We start from the raw sequence: 27,503 nt of genomic DNA, 5'->3' as shown, positions 1-27,503 counted from the left end.
GGTCCCAGCTACTTGGGAGGCGGAGGCAGGAGACTCGCTTGAGCCCAGGAGTTGGAGGTTGCTGTGAGCAGTGAAGCCATAGCACTCTACCCAGGAGGATAGCTTGAGGCTCTGTCTCAAAAAAAAAAAAGGTCACGCAATTAGGGGGCATTAGGAAGGCTGAGAACCTAGAATTTAATGCTTCCTTCTTGAACTCCTGAAAATAAAGGAGTTAGATCTGAAGACACTTGAGTCCTCCACTTAATCAGATGTTCTGTAACGCAGAGCTCCCGCCCTATTTTACCAAATGGGCTTAATTAATGAAAATTTTTTGGAGAGAAATTTGACAAGTTCCATCTTCCTGGGACCTGTGCATAAACCTTCCAAAAATAGTAATACAAAGCTATGCTTTGTTAAGTTTGTTAAGCATTAAAGTTTGAAATGAGCCCAAAGAAGATCAAGACTGAACCTTTTATGCCTAAGAATCTCTAGCCAGTGTTTCTAATTGGGTACACGTTAACAAAAACTGTTTCTGCTATCTTAGCATTTCACTGAGCTGACATGTTGATGGGCAGAAAATCCTGTGCTTTGAGAGGGTCTTTGTAATGGTCCTTGAAAGGAAAACTGGTTACACAAAGCCTACAGAGAAGAGGTCACAGAAAACCTAATGGATCTGTTAGGACCTGCCATGAGCAGTACTTCCGGCATCTTGTGCAGGGTCAGTAGTGACAAATGGTGGGCCAGGTCACCAGTGCTAGTCAACTGACTTGTGGCCGCTGTTCTGGTACTCCAGTGCTGCAAGGTAGGTCCTCTGAGCTGAAAATACTACAAGGGTAGGTGTTGGCAGGAAGCCCTAAATTGAAATGACCCTGAAAAAATTATAAGGTGATACAGAAGAGCCGCAAACACCAGAGCAAAGACATGAACCCCCAGAGAGTCGTAAACCACAGCTTACTCTTCACTTCACAAGCAGCCCTCAGAAGACGGTAGCTTGTTTTAAGCAGAGACAGTGTAGAGCCCCTGAAACCAAAGGGAAAGCCAGCACAGGAAGGGTCTAACCAGACCATTATATGTCCTGCTTAGAAAACAACCTGAGAGATTTTAATCTATCCAGGAGTACAGATGATCTCAGAATTTCAGTCTGAGTTGTGGCTCAAAACTTTTCAGCCTTGGTGATGAAAGAAAGAAATGATGGAAATACCACATGTGATGGTGGAAAAACCCAAGTAACCAAAGCCTCTTCTTCAGTGGTTGGCCAGCCGATGTGGGTTTAGTTGATCTGGACAGTTACTTATGCATTGAGGTCATATTTTGACCAATCTTTTGCTTACAACTTTAACCAAGTAATACCTTCCTCTCTTAGCATTTCTTTTGCCAAAGTCAAGTTGAGAGAGATGGTTCTTTGAGAGGATTATTTTGTTGAGGAATACAGAGATCTCACATAGTGAAATGTACCAACAAAGCCAAATGATACACCAGATATAGGGCTAAGTGGTGTTAAAATAGAAAAGGAACAAACTAAAGTCCTTGGTTCTGTCCCCCTTGTTCTTTGAGAGTTGTTTTTTTTTTATTTTTAGTTTTTATTCTTTGATTTGTTTCTGTTTTGTTTATGTATTTTATTTTTACCAAAAGTGTTCCTCAAATGGCAGTGGGAAGCCCAAGGTCTTAATAATAACAACTAGCTTACCTCCGAGGGATTGGCTTTTAGGGCTTGGTCATTGGATCTTCTCCTATTCCTTCTCTATTCTAATTTTTGACATTTTAAACATTTCCTACTTCTCTGTACCCGGAAATATTCTGGGCTGACACTTTCAAGGAGAGAAAGGGAAAGAGATCCTAGGGTCCGTGAATTGTTGCTAACTCTGCACATGTCGACATGTAAGTAAGAGTATTAACTTCAGAGCCGAAGAACAGGAGGCGGAAGAGAATCTTGCCTTTGTTGTAGACTTTGGCATTGATTTCTAGTGGCTTGGAAGAGACTGAAGGAGAATTCAGTCTGTCTCTGTTCTCCCAGAGGCATCAGCCAGGTTATCTGAGGTAATTACTTGTTCTCTCAGCCTCAGTTTCCTCATACGTAAGAAGAGAACATTGAACAAGGTGATTATTAAGGTTCCTCCTTGAACTAAGGTTTGGGATAGCCTAGAGGCTTAGTTACTATGGAAACTGTTACTCAGTCCTATGCAAGTTGTGGAATACTCTGGGGTGGGAGAGGTTGGAATTTAATGCTTCCATTTTGAACTCCTGAAAATGAAGAAGTTGAGTCTGAAGACACCAGAGTGTTCCACTCCATCTGATCCTCTGTCACGCAGAGCTGGGAGAGCTCCCTCCCTGATTCCACCAGATGGGCTTAATTCATGAACTTGACAGGTTTCCTCTCAGTGCCTGTGTGTGAAATGAAACCTGTCCCCTGGGATCAGTAGGTCATAGGAAGTCCAGTTTGTCATTTTGCATCTCGCTCAGTTAGGCTCCTCGTAAATGAATGAAGAGCCTCAGTTCACCAGGAACAGGAAGAACTGAGAGCCTGGTATCGGGGCTGCTAAGATGGGATCATTCTCCCTATACTGTGTTCCCATTTTTCCAGCTATACTTTAAAAATAAAAGTGTAATCCTACACACCTATTTGCTTTATTTGAAACAAAAGCACCCTATTTAAGGAAGAGGAAAAAGCCCAAATGCAATTCAAGACAAAGACCACAGGTGGATAAGCAGAGAGGAAACCATCTGATTGCATAATACTGAGTAGCCAGGAATTTGTAGAAGCAATATATGGATACCCCAGGGGTGTCCTAGAGTCTAAAAGTATGAAAAAAGGTGAACTGTTTTTGAGAAACAAAATCCTGTGAGACTTTGTGTTAAAAGAAGAGGTTATCATTAAACAAGTATCTATAAAAGAGATGAAGAGAAACTTAAGTATACATTCACAGCTACTTAAAATAATAAATACTAAAGGCTATGAGAATAAAAATGAAGAAGAGGAAAAACTTTAAATAATATGTGTACTCCAAGCTCTTGTGTGACTTTGGTATTGATGTAAGAGCATTTACTGATACGAGCACTTTCCTGTTGTACATGTTAAGCATCATAAACAAGTTGTTTGAAAGCAAACATCTTAGTAATCTAAAAGAAGCTTATAAGGTTTTCTTTTTCCCCAAGCAGAAAAAGGTAATTAAGATGGAAATGTGTTTGGCTGGCTGATGAATGCGGAGGTCTCTTCACAGGCTGCTGGAGTTCAGGAAGACCAAAAAGTAACCGTGGGAGGAGATTTCAGTTAAGAATGTTATAACTGGCTCGGCGCCTATGGCTCAACCGGCTAAGGCACCAGCCACGTACACCTAGGGTGGCGGGTTCGAATCCCCAGCCTGATCCCACCAAACAACAACGATGGCTGCAACCAAAAAATACCCAGGCGTTGTGGCGGGCGCCTGTGGTCCCAGCTACTTGGGAGGCGGAGGCAGGAGACTCGCTTGAGCCCAGGAGTTGGAGGTTGCTGTGAGCTGTGATGCCACGGCACTCTACCCAGGGGAATAGCTTGAGGCTCTGTCTCAAAAAAAAAAAAAAAAAGAATGTTATAACTAATAGAAAACTCAACTAACGGTGGCTTAAACACTGTTTCTTCCTAAAATAAAAAGTCCAGAGGTGGGTGGTTGCTGGCATTCATTCACGCTGAGAAATGCCGTCTAGGACCCCTACTTTTCCCATCTTTCTCCTCCTTCATCCTTAGCAGATGACTTTCACCTTCATGCCTCATATGCACAGAGTGGCTGCCAGAATCCTAGGCATTTCCTCTGTATTCAGTCCAGGAGAAGAGAGAAGAGAGCTAATACTAGTCATATCTTTTCCTTTTATCAGGAAAGCAAAAGCCACCTCACTGGCCCGAACATGGGCGCATCAGCTGCCTGGGAGGAAGCAGGAGAAGGAAAGTTAAGAATGTCTGTGTTAACCCATACGTGGTTTCTGCCAGCTCTTCTGTCTTCAAGAGACTCATCTTGTGGCATAATGCTATTCGGAAGAAATAAGAATATAGAACCTTACGTGGTTTGGCTCAAAGCTGCAATCATATCCACTAATTTTCCTGAAAGCAGTTCTTGGGTTGAGTGATAATAAAACACCTATTCAAAAGGCAGATAGCCTGGTGTTTAATTCTGAATTGCCCAGAGACCTTAATTAATGCTAATAAGTTCTCAGTCTTTTTCACTATAAAATAAGGATAATTTTTTATTCCCTGCCTCACTTGAATTGTTTCATTCATTCATTCATTTATTCAACAGATACTAGGTCTGACAGTTAAGTTTGCTAATTCACCTAGAAAAAGTGCTACATACCTCATTGCTGAATATCACTGTGGTCACCTTCAAAGTCCTCCCCTTGAGAAGTCATGCGCTGACACCAGTGCATAGTCCACCCCTCCAAACAGTTTTGGAACTCTTTTTCTGGAATGACCATCAGAGCTTTTGTCATACAGTACACAATAACAATAATGACCACCACTCAGCAACACACAAAAACAGCTGCAAGACACTGATAATACCAAGGTTATAGGGCCTTACTGAGTTCTTTGCACAATGCTGCCAATGTAAATGTATTAGGCAATGGCATCTATGCAGAACTTCCTGCGTGCAGTACTTTGAGAGGGACTCTAGTGGTATTCAGCAGTGAGGTAGGTAGCACTTTTTCTAGGATGAGTTCACAGACTTAACTGTCAGACCTCGTATATACCAAGCACTTCTCGTGTATCAGGCATTAGGTTAATGCTGAGTATACACAAATAAGTGATGCAGAACCCCTTCCCCCAGTGACTTCACATTCTAACAGGGAAGGAAGGTTGGGGGACGTATTTATTGGGGAGTGCTGCATGTAAGGCTGTGCTGGGTGCTCTAGATGGAGGTACATAATCCGTAAAGTAGCACAGCAGGGGTATTTGTAAAAGTGCTTTGGGACAGAGAGGGAAAATGACTAATTCTACCTTGGAAAATGGGGAAGGCTTTACTAAGGAGATGAAATATGAGATAGGGCTGCAAAATGAGTAGTAGTTTAGTATACCCAAGAAGTGATGGTGGGGGGTAGCTTTTGGTGGAGGTTAATTCCAATGCATTGAAAGATTAAAAGGAAATAGCTTGTTCCTGAAAGGCAGAGCAGTCCACCGAGCAGAGCATTTGGGTGATGGAAAGTAGGCAGAGCCAGGCTGTAAAAGACCTCAGAAGCCACAGGAAGGAGTTTGGCCTTGAGGAGCCATTGGAATATATGAGCATATTTGCACCTCAGAACATTCTGGAACCCATGAGAGGGTGTGGGAAGGGAGAGGGGCTCTGCTGTTTCAAAGACAATCTTGGTGACAGATGAAGACTCAGAAAGCTCTTTGAGCTAAGCTTGACAGCTTCTGCTGACTGGTTGGATATGCTCAAGATGAGAGGGGGAGGAACCAAACAAGATTCTGAGGTTTCTCACATGGCACTTGGGGGGGCATTGCTAACAGGAAATGCAAGAGAATGTGGCATCTGTTGATCTCCATTTCGGATTCATCTCAGCTCCATAAAAAGAGGAGCGGGCCTTATACCTCAGTACTTGATTTGCTGAAGTAATAATATTCCTGTGCCCAGTGCCCTCCCCTGCCTCACTCAGCTGTGAGTCAAGGTCTTATTCTGGGATAAGGTGCATAATGGCCTATGGTTGGCTTGTTCCTGCGTGTAAAATGCAAACAAGTCAGGAGAAGAGCCAGCCTGGGCAAGGCTTGGGGTCCAGGTTCAGGGGAGGGGATGACCCATAATGGGCACCCCCGTAAGAACTCTGCCTGCTTCTCCACTGCTAAGGTGTACTTTCTACTTAAGCTGTGGTGGTCTTAGTAGTTTTCATCATGTCCCAAAACCAGTAGGGGGAATCAGACAGTTATGATACTTGAGCTTCTTGAGTACAGGACTAATACTTAAAAGAATTGTTAAGAGATTTCTTTCTTTTTAATTGCATCTCCTTGTTTGGTGTGTGCTTCAATTAATTCGTCCTTGTAGTGAATGTATTAGAAGACCCTGTACCCTCTTGACCTCTCCTTATAATTCTCACTGTCATTCTTTGAAGCACTATTTTGATTGCACACTTTACAGGAGCTACTGAAATCCCCTCTCCTTACTGTGTGGCTGAAATGCCCACTGCTTGGATTCAAGGATGGTTGTCTAAGAGTGGTTCTTGTTCTCAGAAGTTCAGTTGACCTGTCTCTGCCTTTTAACTTTCCCTTCCCCCACAACTCCGCCCCTTCCCTCTTAGAGGTTTGTAGTCACACATTCCTGTTTAATAAAACTAGCTCTTCCCCCTAAGGCCCCAAGAGCTGTGTTTTAACAAACACAGACAAATCAATATCCGTGCTTTACAGGTGCTGGGCTTTGCCAGCAGGTGCTTCACAGCCAACATGATTGCAGTTTCACCATCATTCCTCTCCCCACCTTTTCCAAACACACATTCGTTTTTGTTTCTTCTTTCCTTAGATGACTCTCTGGCAAGACTTTAATCAGATGAAAATTGATCCAGTTGACTCATCCAAATACAGGTGGAAGGCTATGTTTGCGAAACAGTTTTAACCAAATTGTGGGAAATAAAGTTCTTTCCCCTGATGTTGTCTCTATGCCAGTGTTCTTGAGTATTTTCATCTGCTTGGATCTTAAGAAAAGTTCTTTCTACCATTTAATTACCACCATGTGGTGTCCAGTTCTATAATACTGTATAGTAACTGTGCTTTAAGAAGATTCGTAATAATTGACTGAAGTAAAGGACAAGATATTAACTCAGTATTTCATTTGTCTGGTTCAGAGAGAGGCCAAGAGGCCTATTAGCAGCCTGTTCAAGTGTCTTTTGGGAAGTGTCCCCTTCCCTCTTTCTGGTGCTCTCTGTCACCTGTGTCATTGCATTACTGTAGAAGGAATGTGTGTATAATCCATTATAGTTCAATGACAAGAAATATGGATAAGAAATGAAAGTAAGCCTATAGATGGTAATGAGAAAATAAACGTACTTCAGGATGATAAGAGACTGTATTAGTGTTTACTTAATTCATTCATGGCTGTGAATTATGTACTGGTAACTGGTGGCACTCATTATTTTCCCAAATATGATGAGACTTTGGGGAAGTTCTAGTTGTTCATTCTTGCCTTAGGGAATTGTATGTGGAGTGATATGTAGTTGCCATCACTGAGTCTGTTTAATGTAATTCCCTTATTAAGGATTTTGCACAACCTGAAACATAGACCAAAACTTTACTTTATAAAAAAACAGTGAAAATGAGGCAGTGCCTGTGGCTCCGTGAGTAGAGCGCCATCCCCACATACTGAGGGTGGTGGGTTCGGCCCTGGCCAAACTGCAACAAACAATAGCCAGGTGTTGTAGGGGGCACCTGTAGTCCCAGCTACTTGGGAGGCTGAGGCAAAGAGAATTGCCTAAGCCCAGGAGTTGGAGGTTGCTGTGAGCTGTGACACTATGGCACTCTACTAAGGGTGACAAAGTGAGACTGTCTCCAAAACAAAAGAAAACAAAAACAGTGAAAATGTATTTCCTTTCGAGGGATTGAACCATTTATTTAATTGTAAATCTGGGATATACAATTCTTTATTTACTGTCTTGTGGCAAGAGTCTACATTTCTGGAATTTTTACAAGCAATTTAGCCATTCACTCATCCAACAAGTACTTATTGAGTACCTAGTGTGTACTGAGCACAGTGCTGTCAGTCTGGTAGAGGGTTAGATCAGCTAGCTGGTCTTTAGTGATGAAAAAGAGAAAACACTGCAGACTTGGCCAGAATTGGAATCCACTTGCCACTGCAACTTTTGAGAATGGCCTTGTTAGCGACAGGAAGTGAGACTGAAGACCACTTTCCCGGCCTTATTTGCACTTCCTAGCCATACTCTTCAGAGGAAGTCTCCCCTGAAATCCTGAATATCAACTACAATAAAATATGTTCATGTTGCCTCGTTTCTTCATCATGATGCTTTGTTCTTTTGGCCCAGACACAGAAAAGATAGTACTAGAGGCAGGAAATGGATTGCCATCCTGGAAATTCAATGACCAGCTTTTTCCCTGTGATGTGTGTGGGAAAGTGTTTGGCCGACAGCAGACATTGTCCCGACATCTCTCACTGCACACAGGTGAGTCAGGGCTTCACCTGTAAGCCCTCCACACTCCGTCACCAACTTAGGAACAGCTGAGTTTCTGTAAGAGGACTGTTACAGGAAGTGACAGAAACTTGTTTATCCTGACCTTTTCAAGCCATTTTACTGACCATGTTTAAAGAAGTCCCTGGAAGGGCTTTTTTTATTTGTACTAAAAGGGCTCATTGAGTTCCAGGTAGGACTGATGAGAAGAGATACACTTTTAGGCATATTCAGGTAAAATTCTTGAACTCTGTGAAGAGTTTGTTGACCTCATCTTGAGGGTGCAGGGGCTCAACCATCATTTTGGTTCATCTTATTGTGGTGAGTGGGAGCAGTGGGGAAAAGGGCACCTTAGTAGGAAACACTTTTATATTCATTTACATATAATAGTGGCAAGATATTGTTGCTTCTAAGGGTCAAAGAAGGAAGGCGGCAACCAAGTCACAAAGTGTAAAGGAGGAATAAATAGTACCAAAAATAAGTGAAGACAAAAAAAATAAGGTAAAATCAGCAATGAAAAGAAAACAAGGTGCAAATAATAAAATCAAGTATTTCAAATCTTACATGGAAAATCAAGCTTCTAAAATACTTCAGATATTATAGGAAACACAGAAACAAAACAAAAAATTCAAAGGAAAAGTTCACACAAAATAAAAAAGCAAGATTGGGGGCTATTTTATTTTATCTTTTTATTTATCTTTTATAAATAAATTTTATTTTATTTATCTTTTATCTTTAATTTTATCTTTTTTCTTTTTACATTTTAAATATTTTTGATCTTAAATTCCTCTAAAGGCTAAATGTAGTTACATACTTAGCTGCAAAGAAAGGTGGAGATTTTATAAGATCACATTCTCTGAGAATTTTGCAATGAAATTTAAAACACCCAGGATCAGTAAGATGTCCTACCTAATTGGATCAAAAAAAATCAAAATTCAAATAATAGATATCCAGAAGGAATAAAAAACATAACACTTTAAACCTAAACCTGGAGCAAATAGCTAGAGATCTAGTCAGAGGAAAATTTATAGTCTTAAATGTTTTAATTTGAAGAAAAGAAAGACAAAAAAGAACTTAGCACTCATCTTAAGGAATTAGTAAAAGAACAATAAAATCTAGGAAGAAGACATCCATAATCTAGATAAATCCCTTTTAGCCTGACTAAGAAAGGAAAGGGAAGCAAAAGTACTCAAAATTAGAAATGAAAAAGGAAGCCTAATCATCAGCGTAAATAATGTCAAAGAATTATCGGACAATAGGGCACCTCTATGACCAAAAAAAATAATAATAAAATAAAAATAAAAGTAACTAAAATCTTAAGATGACATAGATAATTTAAACCTAATTACCAATATTGATCCAAGAAGGGAAATTTAAATAAGTCAGTTACCAAAGGGAAATTTGGAAAGGTGATGAAGGAGATATTGTTAATGTAGATCAGGTCCAGAAATTTTCCCAGGTGAGTTCTTTATAACCTTTGAAAAGAGGAAATTCCAATGTCATAAAACCTTTCCAAATGATACGAAAAGATGAAGAGCTCCGCTTTCACTTTATGGAGAAAGCACAACCTTAATTCCAAAACTCAACAACCTCACTTGTTAATACAAATGCAAAATTTCCAAAGAAAGGCTCTGTTTTTTATCTGTCCTGTGGGGCTTCTTCCACATCCCTGCTGAGCTGCTAGCCCTCAAGATGTTAGGGACCATCTATGATAATAAGGATGCCTCACATTTTAGAGAAAAAGAACTTTTCTCATGTTCTTCTCTGTGAAGTAAATGACAAGTACTTTCTTTAAGCCAAGCCCAGTAATAACAAGTATTAAAGATAGAAAAATGAAGTTTTTTCCTTCTTTATTACCTTTATCTGTGCAATGAAAGCAAAGCCTGTTGCTTTTACTTTAATTTGCTTGATTAATCAAATGAATTCCAAACACCGCTTTGGAAATGATCCTGCAACATTTGTCAGTTTTATGAGAGGGTTTCCATTAGGAAATTAATTGAAACTTTTATTTATGTAAAATGAAATTTCCAATTAAATTATTTCACGCATTTTCCCCTTTAATTTCATTAATTTTTTTTTCATTTTTATTTCTTGGCTTACCCAGGCCTGCAGCTAAGGGAAGATGATGGGGCCTCTCTTACTCTTCAGTCCTGTGAGCTGTGCTTCATGCCTTAGCCTGTACACAGCACCTGCCCCCGATACATAGGGGTGTACCCCACACACACTCACACGATACTCTTTTGGCCTCTGTGGGACTCACCTTAAGAGGAAGAGGGACCATGAGTATCCAGGAAAAAGCAGATTATCTAGTTGCTTTGAGACTTTCTTTTATATTTAGAAATATTAAAACAGGAGGGACCTACTGGGTAAAGACTTAAAGATACTTAAAACTCCAAGAAGTTGGCTAGGTGAGGTGGCTCACGCCTGTAATTCTAGCACTCTGGGAGGCTGAGGTGGGTGGACTGCTTGAGCTCTGGAGTTCGAAACCAGTCTTAGCAAGAGCAAGATCCTGTCTCTACTAAAAATAGAAAAAGTAGCCACGTATTGTGGTGGCTACTTGGTAGGCTGAGGCAAGAGGATCACTTGAGCTCAAGAGTTTGAGGTTGCTGTGAGCTATTATGCCAGAGCACTCAACCCAGAGCAACAGAGTCCCAGGTATTACCTCTGCCCCCATTTTGATATGAGACTTGAACCATTTTACTGATACCTTTAACTGATCTCTTACAAGATCAGTTGGAGTTTCTTTTGTCTGTTGAGTTTTTTTTTCCTGTTTCTTGTCTCCCAGAGGAAAGAAAATATAAATGCCACTTGTGCCCCTATGCTGCTAAGTGCCGTGCAAACCTGAACCAGCACTTGACCGTCCATTCCGTGAAGCTGGTGAGTACAGACACCGAGGACATTGTCAGCGCTGTCACCTCTGAAGGCAGTGACGGGAGGAAACACCCTTATTATTATAGGTGAGTTTGGGATGGAATGAGCTTCTCTGGGCATCTCGGACTCCTGGCTTCAATACCTTCTTTCTGCCTGTCTGCTAGGGGTACAGAGAATGAGGCCCCTTTTCTCAGTCATCCCTGACTGTCATTTTAATATCTTCTTTGCTTAGATTGAGACTTGCAGTTGCACAGACCCCTCTCTTGACTTGGGCGGCCCTTGTGGAATTAAATCAAAGAGACATGGTCTTGGCTCTCTGGGGTGGAGCTCCAGATTAGCTCTTAGGTCTGCATAGCTCAGAGGCTCCTCCTATGAAACTATGTGCCTTGCTGCTTCCTAAGAATTGAAGGGGGAAAAAATGAGAAGAAACAAATCTAGAACCCTGAGGAAATAGACCAGAAAAGGCATGACATACTTCCCTTTGGTCATGTTACCCTGTAGTTCCTGGACTTGGTTTTGCTTTCATATTCAGCCATGAATCAATATTGGTTTAATCACCATAAAACCCCAAGTTTCAGGCTCTCTACCAAATTTTGCCTTGAAAATAAACCACACAGATCGGGAGAAACTTGCTTTTGCCCAAAATAGATGGGTGGCCTCTATCAGAAATTGTCACAGATATGGCCCGATTGCTCAAAGACAGCAGATGATATTTATGTGCTCGCCTCGTTATGAAGGAAGGTTTCCAGAGCCAGAGAGAAACTCATGTGGCCTGAGGTGCTCTCTGAATCTATCAGTGGACCAGCACCACTAAACAGCTTGGCAGCACTTCCCTGTATCTTTTTGCCCAAAGGAATCAGTTAGGTGATGTGCAGCATCTGGAATCTGTAGTTTTTAATTAACTTTATGGCTGTTTAGCATCATTATAGCATGTAGGTGATTGTTACATTATGCTGGCCCTTAATGTATTTGGCACACTGATCACTTTAGAGGCATTCCAGAAAGCAGAATTTACTAACACAGAACCTGTTGGTGTAGAGGAAAACGTGTAGAATTCTAGTTGTCTTGAGTATGCTTCATATAAATGGGTAGCCTACGTTTAGAAGTATCTCTCTTCTATCACCCCTACATATAGTTGTCACGTGTGTGGGTTTGAGACCGAGCTCAATGTCCAGTTTGTCAGCCACATGTCACTCCACGTGGACAAGGAACAGTGGATGTTTTCCATCTGCTGTACTGCCTGCGACTTCGTCACCATGGAGGAAGCCGAGATAAAGACTCACATAGGCACTAAGCACACAGGTGAGCATTCCTGTTGCTCCTTCTCACCCTCTTCCATCCCCTGCACCCCACCACCACAAGACATTGACAGGTCCTTCTGTGGAAAGAAGGACATTCCCCCAGGGTAACAGAGCCACATTTCCCTGCAGTCATAATGCTGGGCACAGCCTGTGCCTCATTAATATAAAAAACTAACAAGTCCAGCTGCAGTAAGAGGGACTGAGCTGTTTGGTCCTTTCTTATACACGTGACCGTCATTAAGTTCCTGCAGTGCTCCAGGCTCATGCCTGTGCACGTGGGATCTCACGTGAGCCACATAATAAACCCTCCAAGGTGAATACTATTGTTATTACACTGGTAGTATAGATGGAGAAACTGAGGCTTAACAGAGGTGCAGTATTCCATCCAAGGTCAGCAAGTAGTTGTCACTAACTCCTGACATTCAGCTCAGAACGGGTTTCATTCCAGAGCTTGCTCTGGATCGTTGCTGTTCTGACAGCCTCAAGAAACACTTGGCAGACCTTTGAACCTTTCTGTTTTGCTGTGCCAGGGTACAGTGCCCCTGCCTCAGCAGGCTCTGTTCCTCTCCCTTGAACCTGCAGCACTGATGCTCTTCATACCAACGCATGGCACGTGTGTTTAGGAGCAAAGAAAACCAGATCCTCCTGAAACAAACCAATCCATCACTCTCTGGGCTGTGGCCAAGACTTCGCCAGCGCTCACCTCTCATTTAAGCTTCTTGCCATGCTGGTTAGCTGTTTCCATTTATTGATATTAACATTTTGACTTCACCATGCAATTATACTTTCACAAGTGATGGTTACAAATGACGCCAGCATAGAGTCATTAAGTGAGAGTGAGGAACGCTCCCCCTGCGTTTGTGATGCTTACAAATTAAGAGCTGATGTTGCTGACTGCCAGCCCTGAGTGTTGGGTCAGCCCTCACATCTTCAGCACTTGAAGGATTCAGGAGGGGGAATTTCCCTGACAGTTGTGCTGACGATGTGCGTAGCAGAGAAGGATCTCTCTGTACTTCTCTGGCCGCTTTGGCTCAGTGGTGCCAACAGCAATAAAAGCTTGTTTTTGTCAGTAAATTGAGCAGCCATGACTTGGAGGTCTGCAGAGAGCCATTATGCTGACTGAGAAGGTGCCATTTTTACGGGCAGTTGTCTGACTGTAACCACATTAGCCTGTGGGCAGCAGGTGAGCTGGGAAACCCACATTGAAGACAAATTAAATTCGGCATTTCTGGAGTGGCTTAATGGAGGAAAAGGCCAGCCTCTCATCCATTTCCACTGGCTCTTCAGATACTACTTTTTTCTCTTTTCTGTTAAACCCTTGTTATTCTAACCCGGTTCATTCCAAAGTGTACCAGAACCCAGCTGAAAACCTTGCTAACGCCCACCCCACTTCCTAGTTCCCTTCCACCACCATTCTACCATAAGAAAAGGGTAGAAACAGTAATGGCTGGGAAGAAGCTGAACTTACCATCACTTCATTGTCATCAGTGCAAACTTCACACTTACAACTAACCAGTGTAAACATATTCGCTCTTCATTGCACAGTGAATATAGCAAAGACCTTGCTCCCTGTGTGGTTGCCTGGCACCTTGTCTAGGGAGTATTCTCATTTGGTAGTAGTATAGAGAGCCAACAGTGAACGCATTAGTTTCTTTTTTAATCCAGGAGGCACCTTTAATGCTGCTGCTATTAGAGTAAGGTTGAAACCTATTTTATAAGCTAGGATGGTACAAACATTTTTTAAAGGGCCAGATAGTAAATACTTTAGGATTTTAGGCCATAAATTTATGTTACTACCTTACTCAGCCGTTGGAGCTTGAAAACAGCCATAGGCAATATGCAGAGAATGGGTGTGTCCCTGTTGCAATAAAACTTTATTTACAAAAACAGGAGGCTCGTTTGGGCCGAGGGCTATAGTTTGCTGACCGCACTTATAAGTTAATGATCTCACAGGGTGCATTTTTTATATTTAATGTTGTTTTGAGCTATTTGAATTTGACCCAGAATATATCAATCTAAATTTGTAAGCAAATAAACTGTATTGTTGCAAAGTTATGATATAAAGCAATATGTACCTCACCTCACACTGATACTAAAATAAGTTCCAGATGACTTACAGAATCCCTGTTAACAAATCAGTCCCAGAAAAGCTTGAAGAAAATAGGACAGAATACTTATCAGACTTACAGAGTGGGATTTATGAAAGCTTAAGTGATGAAAGAAATCATAAACCAAAAGAATTAAGAGATTTGACACCTAAAAATTCCCTCAGTTTGCAAAGGAACCAAAAAAGGGAAGAGGAAAACCAAAACATAGTCTGAAAAAAATGTGTTTATAAAAATGACAAAAGGCTAATGTATTTACTAGGTAGAATATTCATGTACACAGGTAAGAAAAACTTTAGGCCTTAGTTGAAGCATTACCAAAGGACGTAAGGATGAACACCAATTCACAGTGAAAGAAATAGAAACTAACCACTTGACATAAGAATAACGCACCATCGCACCACCAGTCAAGTGAAAATTCAAGAGTGGCTTCTGTTTCACATGTTGAGTCTGGAGAGTATTTGTAGTGTTGCCCACTGTTGCCAGGATGCTGCTGCTCCTGTTACTGTCGCCTTGCAAAGTGGTAAAACTCTTTGGAAACTAATTAACTCGTATATACCAAGAGGCTTAAAAATGTAATGCCTTGTAACCCAGTAATCCCCACCCTGGGAATTTACCCATGAGAAAATATTTAGCCAGTGCAATAATAATTTTAAGTTAAAATTTAATTTTAAGGAAATATTTAAATAGAGTAGAATAAGTCCCCTCCATGGATATAATACTTTCGTTTAAAACTGTTAAATCATCAGTATCTTCATGAATGTTTTGAAAGGCAACTATAGGTATCTAAAACAGCATGGGAAAATGTAAAATCTTAGTTGTTATTATATTGTATAAGCATTATATGTGTTTTGTAACAGAATAATAACATATTCTATATTGCTTACCATGAGCCAGACATTGTTCTTAGTGCTTTACATATAAAAACTCATTTAATTTTCACAGCCACCATATGCAGCAAGTGCTGGTATTGGCCCCATTTTATAGATGAGATAATTGAGGCACAAAGTTAGGTACCTTGTCAAGGTGACAACAGCTACTGAATGGTACAGGTAGGATTCAGACTCAGGTATAGTGGATCTGAAGGCCTTATAACCACTGTGCAAGTAATGGCAATAATTTAAAAATAGAGATGCTTCCATTTTTAAGACTGAAAAGAGGTACACCAAAATTTAATGGTTTTTATATTGGAGGGACAAGATGATTGGTAAATTTTTTTGGTCTCAATATCTGTTCTTCTTTATAATTATGAAACATGTAGAGTTTTTTTAAAGTTCTCTTCAGCTGGTTGCCCTAATGTGTGAGGTTGCATTACCTGCACACAGATGTACATCACTAAGAATTTTTATGATACCAATGGCAAATGACTAGTTGGATCATAGCCACCTTTGGGAATAGTTGGCAAAGGCCCCCAGCTCACTCTGTACAGACAAGGCAGAAGAAGGTGAGTATAGAAAGTGGGGAGGCTACTTACACCAGGATTCCACACTGAACAAGCAGGGCTCTGTTGCCCTGCTATGTCACAGAGTGCCTGACATAGCACCTCGTATCTTTATAAATGTATTAATTTAGGTACCTCTGCATAGTGCCTTAAGTCTGAGGGTACTTGAATCTGTTTTTAAAGATGATAATGGAAATTAATATGTCTTAATTCTAAACCCAAATTTAGAACAATCACTTCTAACAGACCAATCTTAGACAATGAATTTGCAATATCAGGGATTCAAGGCCCCCACTGAAAATGTTGTGTTGGTCTACACAGTGTAACTAAGCTAGTTAAACATGTAGCTAAGAGGCTGCAAGTTTCCACATAGCTTGTGGTACCAAAGAAGGACTCTGTATTCTAAAGGGGTATACCAGGGGTCCTCAAACTATGGCCCGCAGGCCACATGCAGTCCACTGAGGACATTTTTCCAGCCTGCCGGGTGCTTTTTGCCACCACTGCCTATCTTGCTTAACAGCTGACTCATCCTGGGCCCACAGTCCGGCCCTCCAACGGTCTGAGGGACAGTGAACTGACCCTCTGTTTAAAAAGTTTGAGGACCCCTGTACCATCCCTGTTTGTGGTCAGTAGCTGAAATCACATACTGTCTGCCCACAAACAGTTCTGATAGGAACAATATTTTTAAAATTCTGCAGCCAGCTGCAGTGGTACACACCTATAATCCTAGCACTCTAGGAGGCCGCAGTTAAGTGTATTGTTTGAACTCAGGAGTTCTAGACCAGTGCGAGCAAGATCAAGGCCCCATCTCTACTAAAATCAGAAAAACTGGCTGGGCATTGTGGCAAGTGCCTGTAGTCCCAGCTATTTGAGAGACTGAGACAGGAGGATCACTTGAGCCAAACAGATTGAGGTTGCTGTGAGCTATGATGATGCCATGACACTCTACCCAGGGCAAACAGAGTGTAACGCTTGTCTCAAAAAAAAAAAAAGAATTTGAGTTCTGCCTTGGGACAGACAAAATTTGAAAGCATTGTAAGCAGGTAAATATTTCTTCCTTTCTCTTTTTAAAAAACTTTTAAAATTGGATGAGTGGTATATTTTCACTCTGGAAAATTTTGAAAACAGAATAAAAGTAAACAAACATGATACTGATAATTGTATGCTTTGAATGTAACCCACCATTATAGCTCTGTTTACTGCCAGACTATGTATGTTTTATTTTTTAATCTCCTCATAAAGAAAGTTAGGTTATAGAGTTTACAATCACCAGATTGCTTATTTGACTGATTTGAAGGGAATTGAAGAATAGTCTCCCTATATTTTCTACTCTAACCTACAACCATGAGGTCCGGTTGAATCAGTGAGTCATCTTAACAATTTCAGGTCTCCTGAACTAGGAACAAAGTATGGCTCTCCAATTATTTGGAGATTTTAATGTGTATCTTTAATTTGTCACAAAATAACGTGAATTGGTTAAAGACGATAATTTCACATTATGATACTTACCTTTCTCCCTGCCCTGCCATTATGCTGTCCCTGTCATACATTTCCTTGTATATGTGGCTATAAAACCTAAAATACAGTGTTATTTTTGTTATTTTAATCTCTTAAAGATATTACCATAATTAGAAAACAAATCATAAATTTACCGTGTACTTATCATTTCTAGTGCTCTTCATTCTTTTATATAGATCCATTTTACATTTGGTGCCGTTTTCCTTCTACTTTGAACATTTCTTGTAATCAAAGTCTGCCAGTGATGAATTCTTTCATCTTCTTCAGTGTGAATTTTTTTTTTTTTTTGGTAGGGACAGTCTCACTTTATCTCTTACTTTTTCTTTTTTTTTTTTTTTTCTTGGCTTTGTTTTTGAAATATATTTTCACTGGGTATAAAACCTCAGGTTGACAGTTTGTCTTTCAGTACTTTAAAGATACTTCTTCACTGTCTTCTCACTTGCATAGTTTCCAGTGAGAAATCTGCTGTCATCCTTGTCTTCGTTCCTTTGTACATAATCTATTTTTTCTTTTCTTTTCTTTTTTTTTTTTTTTTTTGAGATGGAGTCTTACTCTGTTTCCCTGGGTAGAATGCCATGGCGTCACAGCACACAGCAACCTCAAACTCTTGGGCTTAAGCAGTTCTCTTACCTCAGCCTCCCAAGTAGCTGGGAATACAGGCATGTATCTCTACGCCCAGCTAATTTTTCTATTTTTAGTAGAGATGGGGTCTTGCTCTTGTTCAGGCTGGTCTTGAACTCCTGAACCTACCTCAGCCTTCTAGAGTGCTAGGATTACAGGCGTAAGCCACTACCCAGCTGGATTTTTTTCATTATCACTGGTTTTAAGAAATGTAATAATGTTCCTTGGCAAAAGTTCCTTTTTTTTCTTTTCTTTTTTTTTTTGTTTTTGTCGCCCTTGGTAGAGTGCTATGGCATCACACAGCTCACAGCAACCTCCAACTCCTGGGCATAGGTGATTCTCTTGCCTCAGCCTCCGGAGTAGCTGGGACTACAGGCACCTGCCACAACTCCCAGCTATTTTTTTGTTGCAGTTTGTCTGGAGCCGGGTTTGAACCCACTACCCTCGGTATATGGGGCTGGCACCCTACTCACTGAGCCACAGGCACCACCCAGGCAAAAGTTTCTTTATGTTTCTTATGGTTGGGGTTCATTGAGCTTCTTGGATCTATAGGTTTATGATTTTCCTCGAATTTGGAAAAATTTTGGCCTTTTTTGGATATTTTTTTCTACCCTTCCTATTCCATCAAGGATCACAATCAAGTCTATGTTGAACTGCCCAAAGGCATTCCACAGTTCACTGACGGTCTTTCCATTTGGAGGATTCTGTTTTCCGTTTAATTTCACATAGTTTCTATATCTATTAGATTTATTAATCAATCTGCTAGTAAGCCATTAGTGGATTTTTTTCATTTCAGATGTAAAATGGTGGTTTTCACCTGTAGAAATTTATTTAGATCCTTTTTATATCTTTATGTCTGTACTTAACTTTCTCAATATATGAAATACAGTTGTAATAACTAATATTTTCACCTGAGTATTCTGACAATTGGATCAGTTCTGGGTCCATTTGGATTGATTTTTCTCTCAATTTGGGGGAGTGTGTTTCTTGTTTGTACATCTGATAATCTTTGTTTAGATGCCAGACATTGTGATTTCAACATGGTGGATGCTCAATATTTTATATTCCCATAAGTATTCCTGACCATTGTTCTGGGATGTACCTAATTACTTGGAAAACTTAAACCTTTGGTGTCTTGCTTTTATGATTTTGTAGGCAGATCTAGAGAACTAGGGAGTGATCCAACTAGGGTTAACCCACTACTAGGAGACCATCCTCAGTTTTCTACCGAAAGCCTGTGAATTATGTATTTTTCCAGCTGACTAGTGGAAACAGGCGTTGTTTCCAGGCCTCTGTGAGTGCCGCACTGTTCTCTGCGTCTTCCGGGGTGGCTTTCTTACCCTGTAACGATAGGTAGTTTCCTCACACCCATGCTTTGATCCACACTCTGCAGCATACTTAGGAGACCGTCTGCAGGTCTCTGGAGTTCTTTGTCTATACTGCTCTCTCCTGTCTGGTACTCTATCCTGCATAGTCTCATCCAACCCTCAGCTCCAGCTCCTCCACTCAAGAGAGTCTTTCAGGCCCATCTGTTCCCTCTCCCCACACTGCAGCCTGGAAGGTCTCTCAAGGCAGTGAGCTTAATCAATCAAAGGGCTCACCTCTTTTGTTTCCTGTCTCTCAGGAACCATTCTTCTTCACGGCCCAATGTGCAATGTTGTGAGAACTGTTTGATACGTCATGGAAGGAGGCAGGTGACCTAGGACTCAGGATCCTAGTGTGTATGCAGGGGGTGCGGGGAAGGGGTTCGGAGCTGTAGACATATCTGTGCTCCCAGAATGATGGTACCTTCCTGAAACCTGACTCCCCACCCCCAACTGCTGTCATGCTAAGGGTTTCATCCCCTAAGTAATATCCAGGGTTATATTTTTATTTTTCAGGGGAAGACAGGAAGACCCCCAGTGAATCAAATAGCCCCTCTTCATCCTCTCTCTCAGCTCTAAGTGATTCAGCCAATAGCAAAGACGATTCAGACAGCTCCCAGAAAAACAAAGGTGGGAATAACCTCCTGGTCATCTCTGTCATGCCTGGGAGCCAGCCCTCACTGAACAGTGAGGAAAAGCCAGAGAAAGGTAAGGAGGAGATGGGTGTGGCCTGCTTACCCCTCCCTACTCTTGAGAATAAGCCCTGGAAAGTAGCTATGTCCAAAAACAGATACTAGGCTCAGGATATAGTATAATATGCTTCACCTAAAATATGCATTTTCCTTTGGATTGATTTACATGTAAATATGGGGTAGAAGGATGGGTAGGTTGACTTTGACTCTAAAGCTATATATTTAGCTCCTTTTAGCTCGGAGCTGCCCGAGACTGGAAGGGTATAGCATTCAGTGGGCAGGAGGGAGAGGGCCTCAGCTCCACTCCTGTCCTCCTTTCCCCCGCCCCATGTGCCTCTACACCAAGCTTCGGTACAGTGGGTAGGAGAAGGCCTCAGGTCCACTTCTGCCCTCCTCTCCCCCGCCCCATGTGCCTCTACACCCAGCTTCGGTCCTTGCAGGGTTCGAATGCGTTTTTTGCAACTTTGTATGCAAGACGAAGAACATGTTTGAGCGCCATCTGCAGATACACCTCATCACCCGGATGTTTGAGTGTGATGTGTGCCACAAGTTCATGAAGACCCCTGAACAGCTGCTGGAGCATAAGAAATGCCACACTGTCCCCACTGGTGGGCTCAAGTAAGGAAAGCAAGTACAGAACTTTTTACTGCGTTGTTATTAAACACCCTTACCCCTTCCCTACCCCGCCCTCTCCCCTGAAGGTTATGGGGATCAGTGCAGAGGGGAAGCTTGGTATGAGGGAGTCAGTCAGGAACCTGTGCTGCCTTTAGCTGGGTTGACTTAGACCTGTCCCCCCAGGGAACAACATATCCTGGGACTCAGGGCAAGGACAAAGACATGCTGGATCACCCCAGCATGCGGAGTAGACTTATCCATACAGCTTGAGTTTTGCTCAGACTTGATTTTAATGGACTTGGGGACTAGTGTCTCCAAGTGTTAAGTCATTACACTGTCACTGCAGTTCACCATCTCTATTTTACATGGCTTGCCACATATCTTTTAAGTAAGCGTTATAATCACCCCATTCGCAAAAACCTGGAGCATTTGAACAGGCAGGAAACAACATTTTTCATGCAAAGATCACATGTTTCATATCTTCCTGCAAACATGCCAGTGCCTTCCTTGAGAGAACTGGACAGTGAGCATCACCATTGAAGCCCTCTGGTCACAAGTGAGACCGTTCAATTATTATCAAAACTATCGTGTGCCTGGCTCGATTATAGGTGCCAGAGGGCACACAAGAATAAAATACCATTTCCATTCTCAAGGAATTTATGTCCTAGCACTACCAGAATTAATCTGCCCAATAATTCTGAAATCTAAGTCCATGTTCACAAGGCACATCTGGTCTAGTAAAGAGAAAGAAGCACATGTGGTCAGTCACAGAAAGACACAAGTTTTCAGGGCATAATTACTCATTTTAGCTGAAATGATCAAGAATGAAAAATTACATTTTACTAAATGCAGAGAAAAAAAATTGTTTTAAATCATTTTCATTGTTGATATTGACAGACTATCACATAGGCAGCACGATGCCCTGGAATGGGCGAGGAAGAGGAAGACCAAGAAGGGCCCTGAGAGTCGAGTGCTGGGGGCAGTGCAGGGTTAGCCCCCCTGGGTTCTGCCTGGTCAGGGAGACCCTCCTCAAAAACCTGCCCAAACAGCAAAGTCAGAGAAACAGCACCTACTGCTGAATTCCATTTTGATTCACTCTTAGAGGTCCTTGAGGGAGGGAGACGGGTGGCTTATGGGGCATGGGGAAGAGGTGATTATAATGCAAGAAAAACAGTAGATGGGAAGTGCCTAGCAAGAACTTATTTGGGGATTTGATATGGTTTGTTCCCACTGTCCCTTTATAAATATTTGTATGCTCTTATTTTAAAAACAAACAAACAACAACAAAAAAACACCATGTTTTTCTGTGGTTGGACCAGTGCTCATTGCCCAGTAGTGCAGTAGCCCAGTCACACCCATTAACTCTGCGGCCCTGCCAGTTGTGGCTTTGCCAGTTCGCCTTTCCTCGGGGACCTAAGAAGTCCCAAGCCTCTGAACCCATTGGGGAGAATGCACATTGAACCCTGATGCTATTGCTGATACAGACACTTCCCGTGCGGTGCTAACCGAGCCCTGTGTAATAGTTTATGTTCTAGGATGACCAAGTAGAAGAATACTTTGAAAAAATTGATAATGCCTTCTGGCTATACAGTGAGTCTTTGTTTTGTTTTGTTTTGTTTCCTTTGCCATATCAGAGAATTAATTTGCCTGAGAGAGTGTCTTTAAGATAAATAACGGGAGCACGGAAAACCCTTAGCACTTTGCCTGAGCAGCGAAAGAAAGATTGAGCTGTGGGTCACAGAAATGTCCTTAAAATGAAACAGACTGCCAATGTCTAAATTGCTTTTCTGTGATGGAACTGCTTGTACTCTATATCCTGTTCATAATGCAGATCAAATAAGATTATACTATTATTTTTCTTTTGCCGTAGCTCAGGACAGTGGTGAGTTTCAGACTCCTCTAGGTAAGGCCCAGCTTGGCGTAGGGGTTGTGTGTGCACCTGACCTGGGAATGGGCTTTATATTTCTCTCGTGTGCACTCTTCTGTGAGCTGAGGTTCAAGGGCTAACGGCGAGCTTGGCGCTGAGGAGGCAGTGCACGGTGCACTTGGTTGTGTTGGGCTCTGCTGAACACCTCTCCAAACCCTCCGAGGACAATCCACTCCTGGGCCCTGCCCTGCAGGAGCCAGGCAGGAGTTGAGGCAGCCAATTTGCATTTGCATTCTTTTTGGAAAGAGCAAACACGCTACAGTTACTATATAAGCCACTGACTCAAGCCTGGCAGCTTCTGAAAGAGAAGCTCAGCAGATACTGTTAACACACCCTTGCCACTCCTCGTGGCTCCTCTGGACAGTGGTGGTAGCATAGCCTCACTGTAAAGGTGGAGAAACCAAGCCATAGAGAGCCCAGGCTCTGTCCCCAAGGTGTCCAGCTACAGCCTGATAAGGTGATGGAGCTGGGACTGACATCTGCCTTTCCAGAATCTACCTAAATATCCTGTAGAGACCACTCCATTAGTGAATCAGTACGTCCTGAGTGCTTACCACTTGCTGAGTACTCTGCCAAGCACTACAGAGAATGCAGAAGAAATATAAGATACGGTCCTGCCTCTGCGAATCCATGATCCAGTTGGATTGTTATTATTCCCAAGACATAATAATGTATCAATAATGTCTTTAAGATCCAGATAGCAGTCATCTCCCTTCCTCCTCATCCCTCATTAGCAGATGGGCTGGTAGGTGGGCTTCCTTCTCCTCCCATGCCCCTGCCGTAGCCCTCACCTTCCTTTCCTGACAAGTCAAGTGCTTTAGGAGATGTTTCACAAGTATATAGACATGTGTACACACACATTCACACATACAAAGAGACATACAGGCCTTCTCATCTTAATAACCCTTTAATAAGCACGATTCTGACCCTTGTGACTTTCTGTTTGCTGGAGGTAGCGCTCCCCCTATAAGCTGTTCTTTAAAATCTCTTAGCCTTTCTGCGTGTGCTTGGTGTGGTGCATGAAAAGTCGATTCTTTGTGTTGCTCCCATCTAGAGGGGAGGTCAGGAGGTTTAGACCTCCATGCTGTCTGGTCGGGAGTGGGGAGGGCTCAAGGGGCCGGGCGGGGGCTGGAGGGGAGCACCAGCTGTTTAGTCCTCACACTTTCTCTGCTCCCCTTCACGAGGGCTGGCGTTGGCTGTTCCAGCCAGGAGACCCTGTGTACATCAAATGGCCCTCGCCAGAGCTACTCGTCAGTGGGGACTGCTCTATGGAGTGGAAGCCAAGCAGGGCCATTCCACCCTGAGAGGCGGCCGGGCAGGGCTGGGCTGGGCAGGCCAGGCCTCAGACACTGGAGGGTGGTGTGAGGGAAGGCCAGGGAGGAGGGGAGACACATGGCAGTAGCCGAGCCTTTCTGGCTGAACCTCCCTTGCGTTGCTTCCCCGACAGGTGCCCATTCTGCATTTATTCCACCAACCGCCCCGCTGCCATGGAGTGCCACCTCAAGACCCACTACAAGATGGAGTACAAGTGCCGGATCTGCCAGACGGTGAAGGCCAACCAGCTGGAGCTGGAGACGCACACCCGGGAACACCGCCTGGGCAACCACTATAAGTGTGACCAGTGCGGCTACCTGTCCAAGACCGCCAACAAGCTCATCGAGCACGTGCGCGTCCACACCGGGGAGCGGCCCTTCCACTGTGACCAGTGCAGCTACAGCTGCAAGCGCAAGGACAATCTCAACCTGCACAAGAAGCTGAAGCACGCCCCACGCCAGACCTTCAGCTGCGAAGAGTGCCTGTTCAAGACCACACACCCTTTTGTCTTCAGCCGCCACGTCAAGAAGCACCAGAGCGGGGACTGCCCCGAGGAGGACAAGAAGGGCTTATGTCCTGCCCCCAAGGAACCGGCCGGCCCTGGGGCCCCGCTTCTGGTTGTGGGGAGCTCCCGGAATCTCCTGTCTCCCCTGTCCGTCATGTCTGCCTCCCAGGCTCTGCAGACCGTGGCCCTGTCGGCCGCCCACAGCAGCAGCTCAGAGCCCAACCTGGCACTCAAGGCTTTGGCCTTCAACGGCTCCCCTTTGCGCTTCGACAAGTACCGGAACTCGGATTTTGCCCATCTCATTCCCTTGACAATGTTATACCCCAAGAACCACTTGGATCTCACATTCCACCCTCCCCGACCTCAGACTGCGCCCCCCAGCATCCCCTCGCCCAAACACTCCTTCCTCGCCTATCTTGGACTAAGAGAAAGAGCAGAGACTGTCTGAGGGCAGCCATGTTCTGTACCAAAAACAAAGAGACAAAGACAAAAAAAAAAAAAACCCCGTAAAACTTAAACACAACCCCAGCAGGTGTATTTTGCTGCAAAACCTACAGACCCCTGTGGGTCTGAACCACGTGTACTGTATATCTTTAGTAAGGAATAGAGAATTGGCTCTGTGTGTATACCTATTGCATTGACCTGAAAGCTGCTTTATCAATCTTCAGAGAGGTGACCTACTGCATACTTCTACCTTCAGAGGCATGCCCCCCAGCCACCCACTCCTATTCTCAGCCCTTCTCCGTACTTTTCTCTGGAAGGAATTTTGTCTTGTTAAACCCTAAAGAGAGTGTCCTTAATAGCAATCAGCACTTGTAAGCTTATCTACTGGTGCATTCGGTTTTCTGTTGGGTGAGTGGGGTGTGTGGGTGTTTGTGGATGCTGAGAGAGAAAGCCGTGTGTCGTGTGCCATGACATTTCTATTGCACCTTCTTGGTACTGGCTTCTTCAACAGCGATGAACATTCTTTTCCCTCCTGGGTTGCTTATCCTCTGCAGTCTCTCCCTGAGCTCCTTCATCACCTTTCCCTCTCTGTTTTACAGCTACAGAGTGGTAGGCTTGGTGCTTAGTCGATGAAGGAATGGTAGACTTCTACAGTGCTGCTGGAAATTTCCAACAGACCACCAGAGACCTTGTGCTCACATCTTCTCTGATTTTGAAGATGCAGAGAATCAAGTGACCGATCTGGAAGAAATATCTCGCAGCACTGCAGCTAACATCACAACACTTCAGTGTAGTGTGTGTGCCCACGTATAGACAACGTGTACGGTGCACACACAGTGCATCATTTTTTTAAGGGCAGATTTTATATATATATACGTATATATATAATCTCACATATGTATATGTATGTATATATTAAATCAGTGGTTACCATTTGTTTGCAGGAAAAAAATTGTATGAGTGAAAAAATTTATGGTTGATAAATCCAGCCAAGGAGATTAAAAGGGGTTCGGATAAATTCTGGGTATAAATGCTCAGACTAAAAAAAAGAAACGGCAGTTTTGCACAGTGCTATTGTCTTGCACTAGTTTTTTGTTTCTCATCTGGAAAAAAAAAAGTGAAATAAAAGGAAGCAAATATACCTTTTTTTTATGGAATGAGTAGACTGTATGTTTGAAAATTTAGCCACAACCTCTTTGACACATAATGACACAACAAAAAGGTGCTGTTTAGTCCTTTGGTTCAGTTTATGCCCCTGAGAAGTTTCTATTGTGTTTGCAGGGCCTCGGGCTATAGCGATATCCTCCATGTTATTAGTACTTCTGTATTCCATTTGTTAACGCCTGGTAGATGTAACCTGCTAGGAGGCTAACTTTATACTTATTTAAAGCTCTTATTTTGTGGTCATTAAAATGGCAATTTATGTGCAGCACTTTATTGCAGCAGGAAGCAGGTGTGGATTGGTTGCGTAGCCCTTTGCTAATCTTAAAAAGTTATGGGTGATTTAAAACGAAAAAAGGCAAAAAAAAAAAAAAAAAAAAAAATCTTTGGCTGAATATGTTCATTGCTTGTATTTTTAAGACAGCAGAATTTCCAGTATGAAACAGCTGAAAGAACAGGAAGACATGTGCTTTGTATAATAATGGGAAGTTTGGAATATAAAAGTTTATATATTATTTATCTATTGAAGAACTGGTGTACAAGAAAAACACTTTCTTACCGTGTTGCTGTTTTCCATCATGTGTTATCCTAGAGTTGGGATTTTTTCTTTTCTATCTGTTTCACCAGGGGAAAAATAAAAGCATCCCTAATTTTCCTCCTCTAGTCAGTTTGCTTCACTGAAAGCCCCCTGGAAATTACTACAGCTCTACAGGAAGCCAGAAGACTGTGCTGTCTGTCTATGCCATGGTCCCCCCTACCCCCATCCAAGCCCACCTCATCCCCCCAGACCAAGCAGGTGTGCTCCACCTCCCTTCCCCGGTCATCCAGCCACGGAGAGGGAGTCTGCTCAGTTCCCTGGCAAATCTGTTTACACTAGGGAGATGTCCACAGGGGCAGGGGGGCTGAACTGGCCAGGGCAGGAAGCCCCCATACCCTCAGCCATCCTCCAGCAGAGACCTTGGCTTTTGGCTGGGTTTCAACCTCGCCATGTCAATGTCTCAGTAAAAGACACTATATAGACAGTTACGGAAAATACACTCCAAGAATACTGGGCTGTGGGTAGGCTGGGCCATTTTTGAAAGTCATGTCTTTATCCCCATATAATGGAGAATGTGCCATTTGGCTAACAGTATGTTTTCAAAACTACAAGTTCAGTGATGACAGGAAAGACGGCCATGGTGATCCCACAGAGGCTGATAGAAAAAGGTGAATCACACTTAAGCACCAGCAGGTTAAAAACCTGAAAGGGTGGCCCTGACAATTAGGACTGTAGGTTTCACAGCATGCCACTTGTGCAATAGGGGGTCCTAGGGTTAAGACTTTGAAGAGCAAGAGGAGTGAAGGAAGGAGACGTTTACTGCTCAAATGCCATGCATTTCACTGCTTGCCACTGAACTTGTATTTGAATGACTTAGTAATGCTTAATATAATTGGGCAACTTTTTTAGCACTTTGGAAAGAGTCATTGATCTTTCTGGTAAATTATAAAAGTTTTCTGAGTGAGAAAAGGTGTGTT

The 27,503-nt window shown here is 42.7% G+C and overlaps 1 protein-coding gene across 3 annotated transcripts in view; it reads left to right on the top strand.

Annotated features, from left to right (window-relative positions):
• Positions 1-24,868, top strand: part of ZNF827 (zinc finger protein 827) — a 167,876-nt gene extending 143,008 nt beyond the window's left edge. For 2 of the 3 annotated variants that reach the window (XM_003790199.2, XM_003790200.2), the window contains 7 exons: positions 7,966-8,103; positions 10,895-11,066; positions 12,116-12,282; positions 19,847-20,038; positions 20,463-20,640; positions 22,508-22,540; positions 24,012-24,868. In XM_003790199.2, coding sequence (XP_003790247.1) covers positions 7,966-8,103; positions 10,895-11,066; positions 12,116-12,282; positions 19,847-20,038; positions 20,463-20,640; positions 22,508-22,523 — 863 coding nt within the window. In that variant the 3' untranslated portion in view covers positions 22,524-22,540; positions 24,012-24,868. Of the gene's footprint in view, positions 1-7,965; positions 8,104-10,894; positions 11,067-12,115; positions 12,283-19,846; positions 20,039-20,462; positions 20,650-22,507; positions 22,541-24,011 lie in introns of all 3 variants that reach the window. The other variant, XM_012805398.2, reaches the window with a different exon arrangement.
• The last annotated feature ends 2,635 nt before the right edge of the window (positions 24,869-27,503 follow it).

Source organism: Otolemur garnettii, unplaced genomic scaffold, assembly GCF_000181295.1.
Source record: "Otolemur garnettii isolate 467f Iridium unplaced genomic scaffold, OtoGar3 scaffold00041, whole genome shotgun sequence".
In the NCBI taxonomy this organism is placed as follows: Eukaryota; Metazoa; Chordata; class Mammalia; order Primates; family Galagidae; genus Otolemur; species Otolemur garnettii.
The sequence above is the reverse complement of the archived record's forward strand: the minus strand, read 5'-3'. Positions and strand labels throughout refer to the sequence as shown.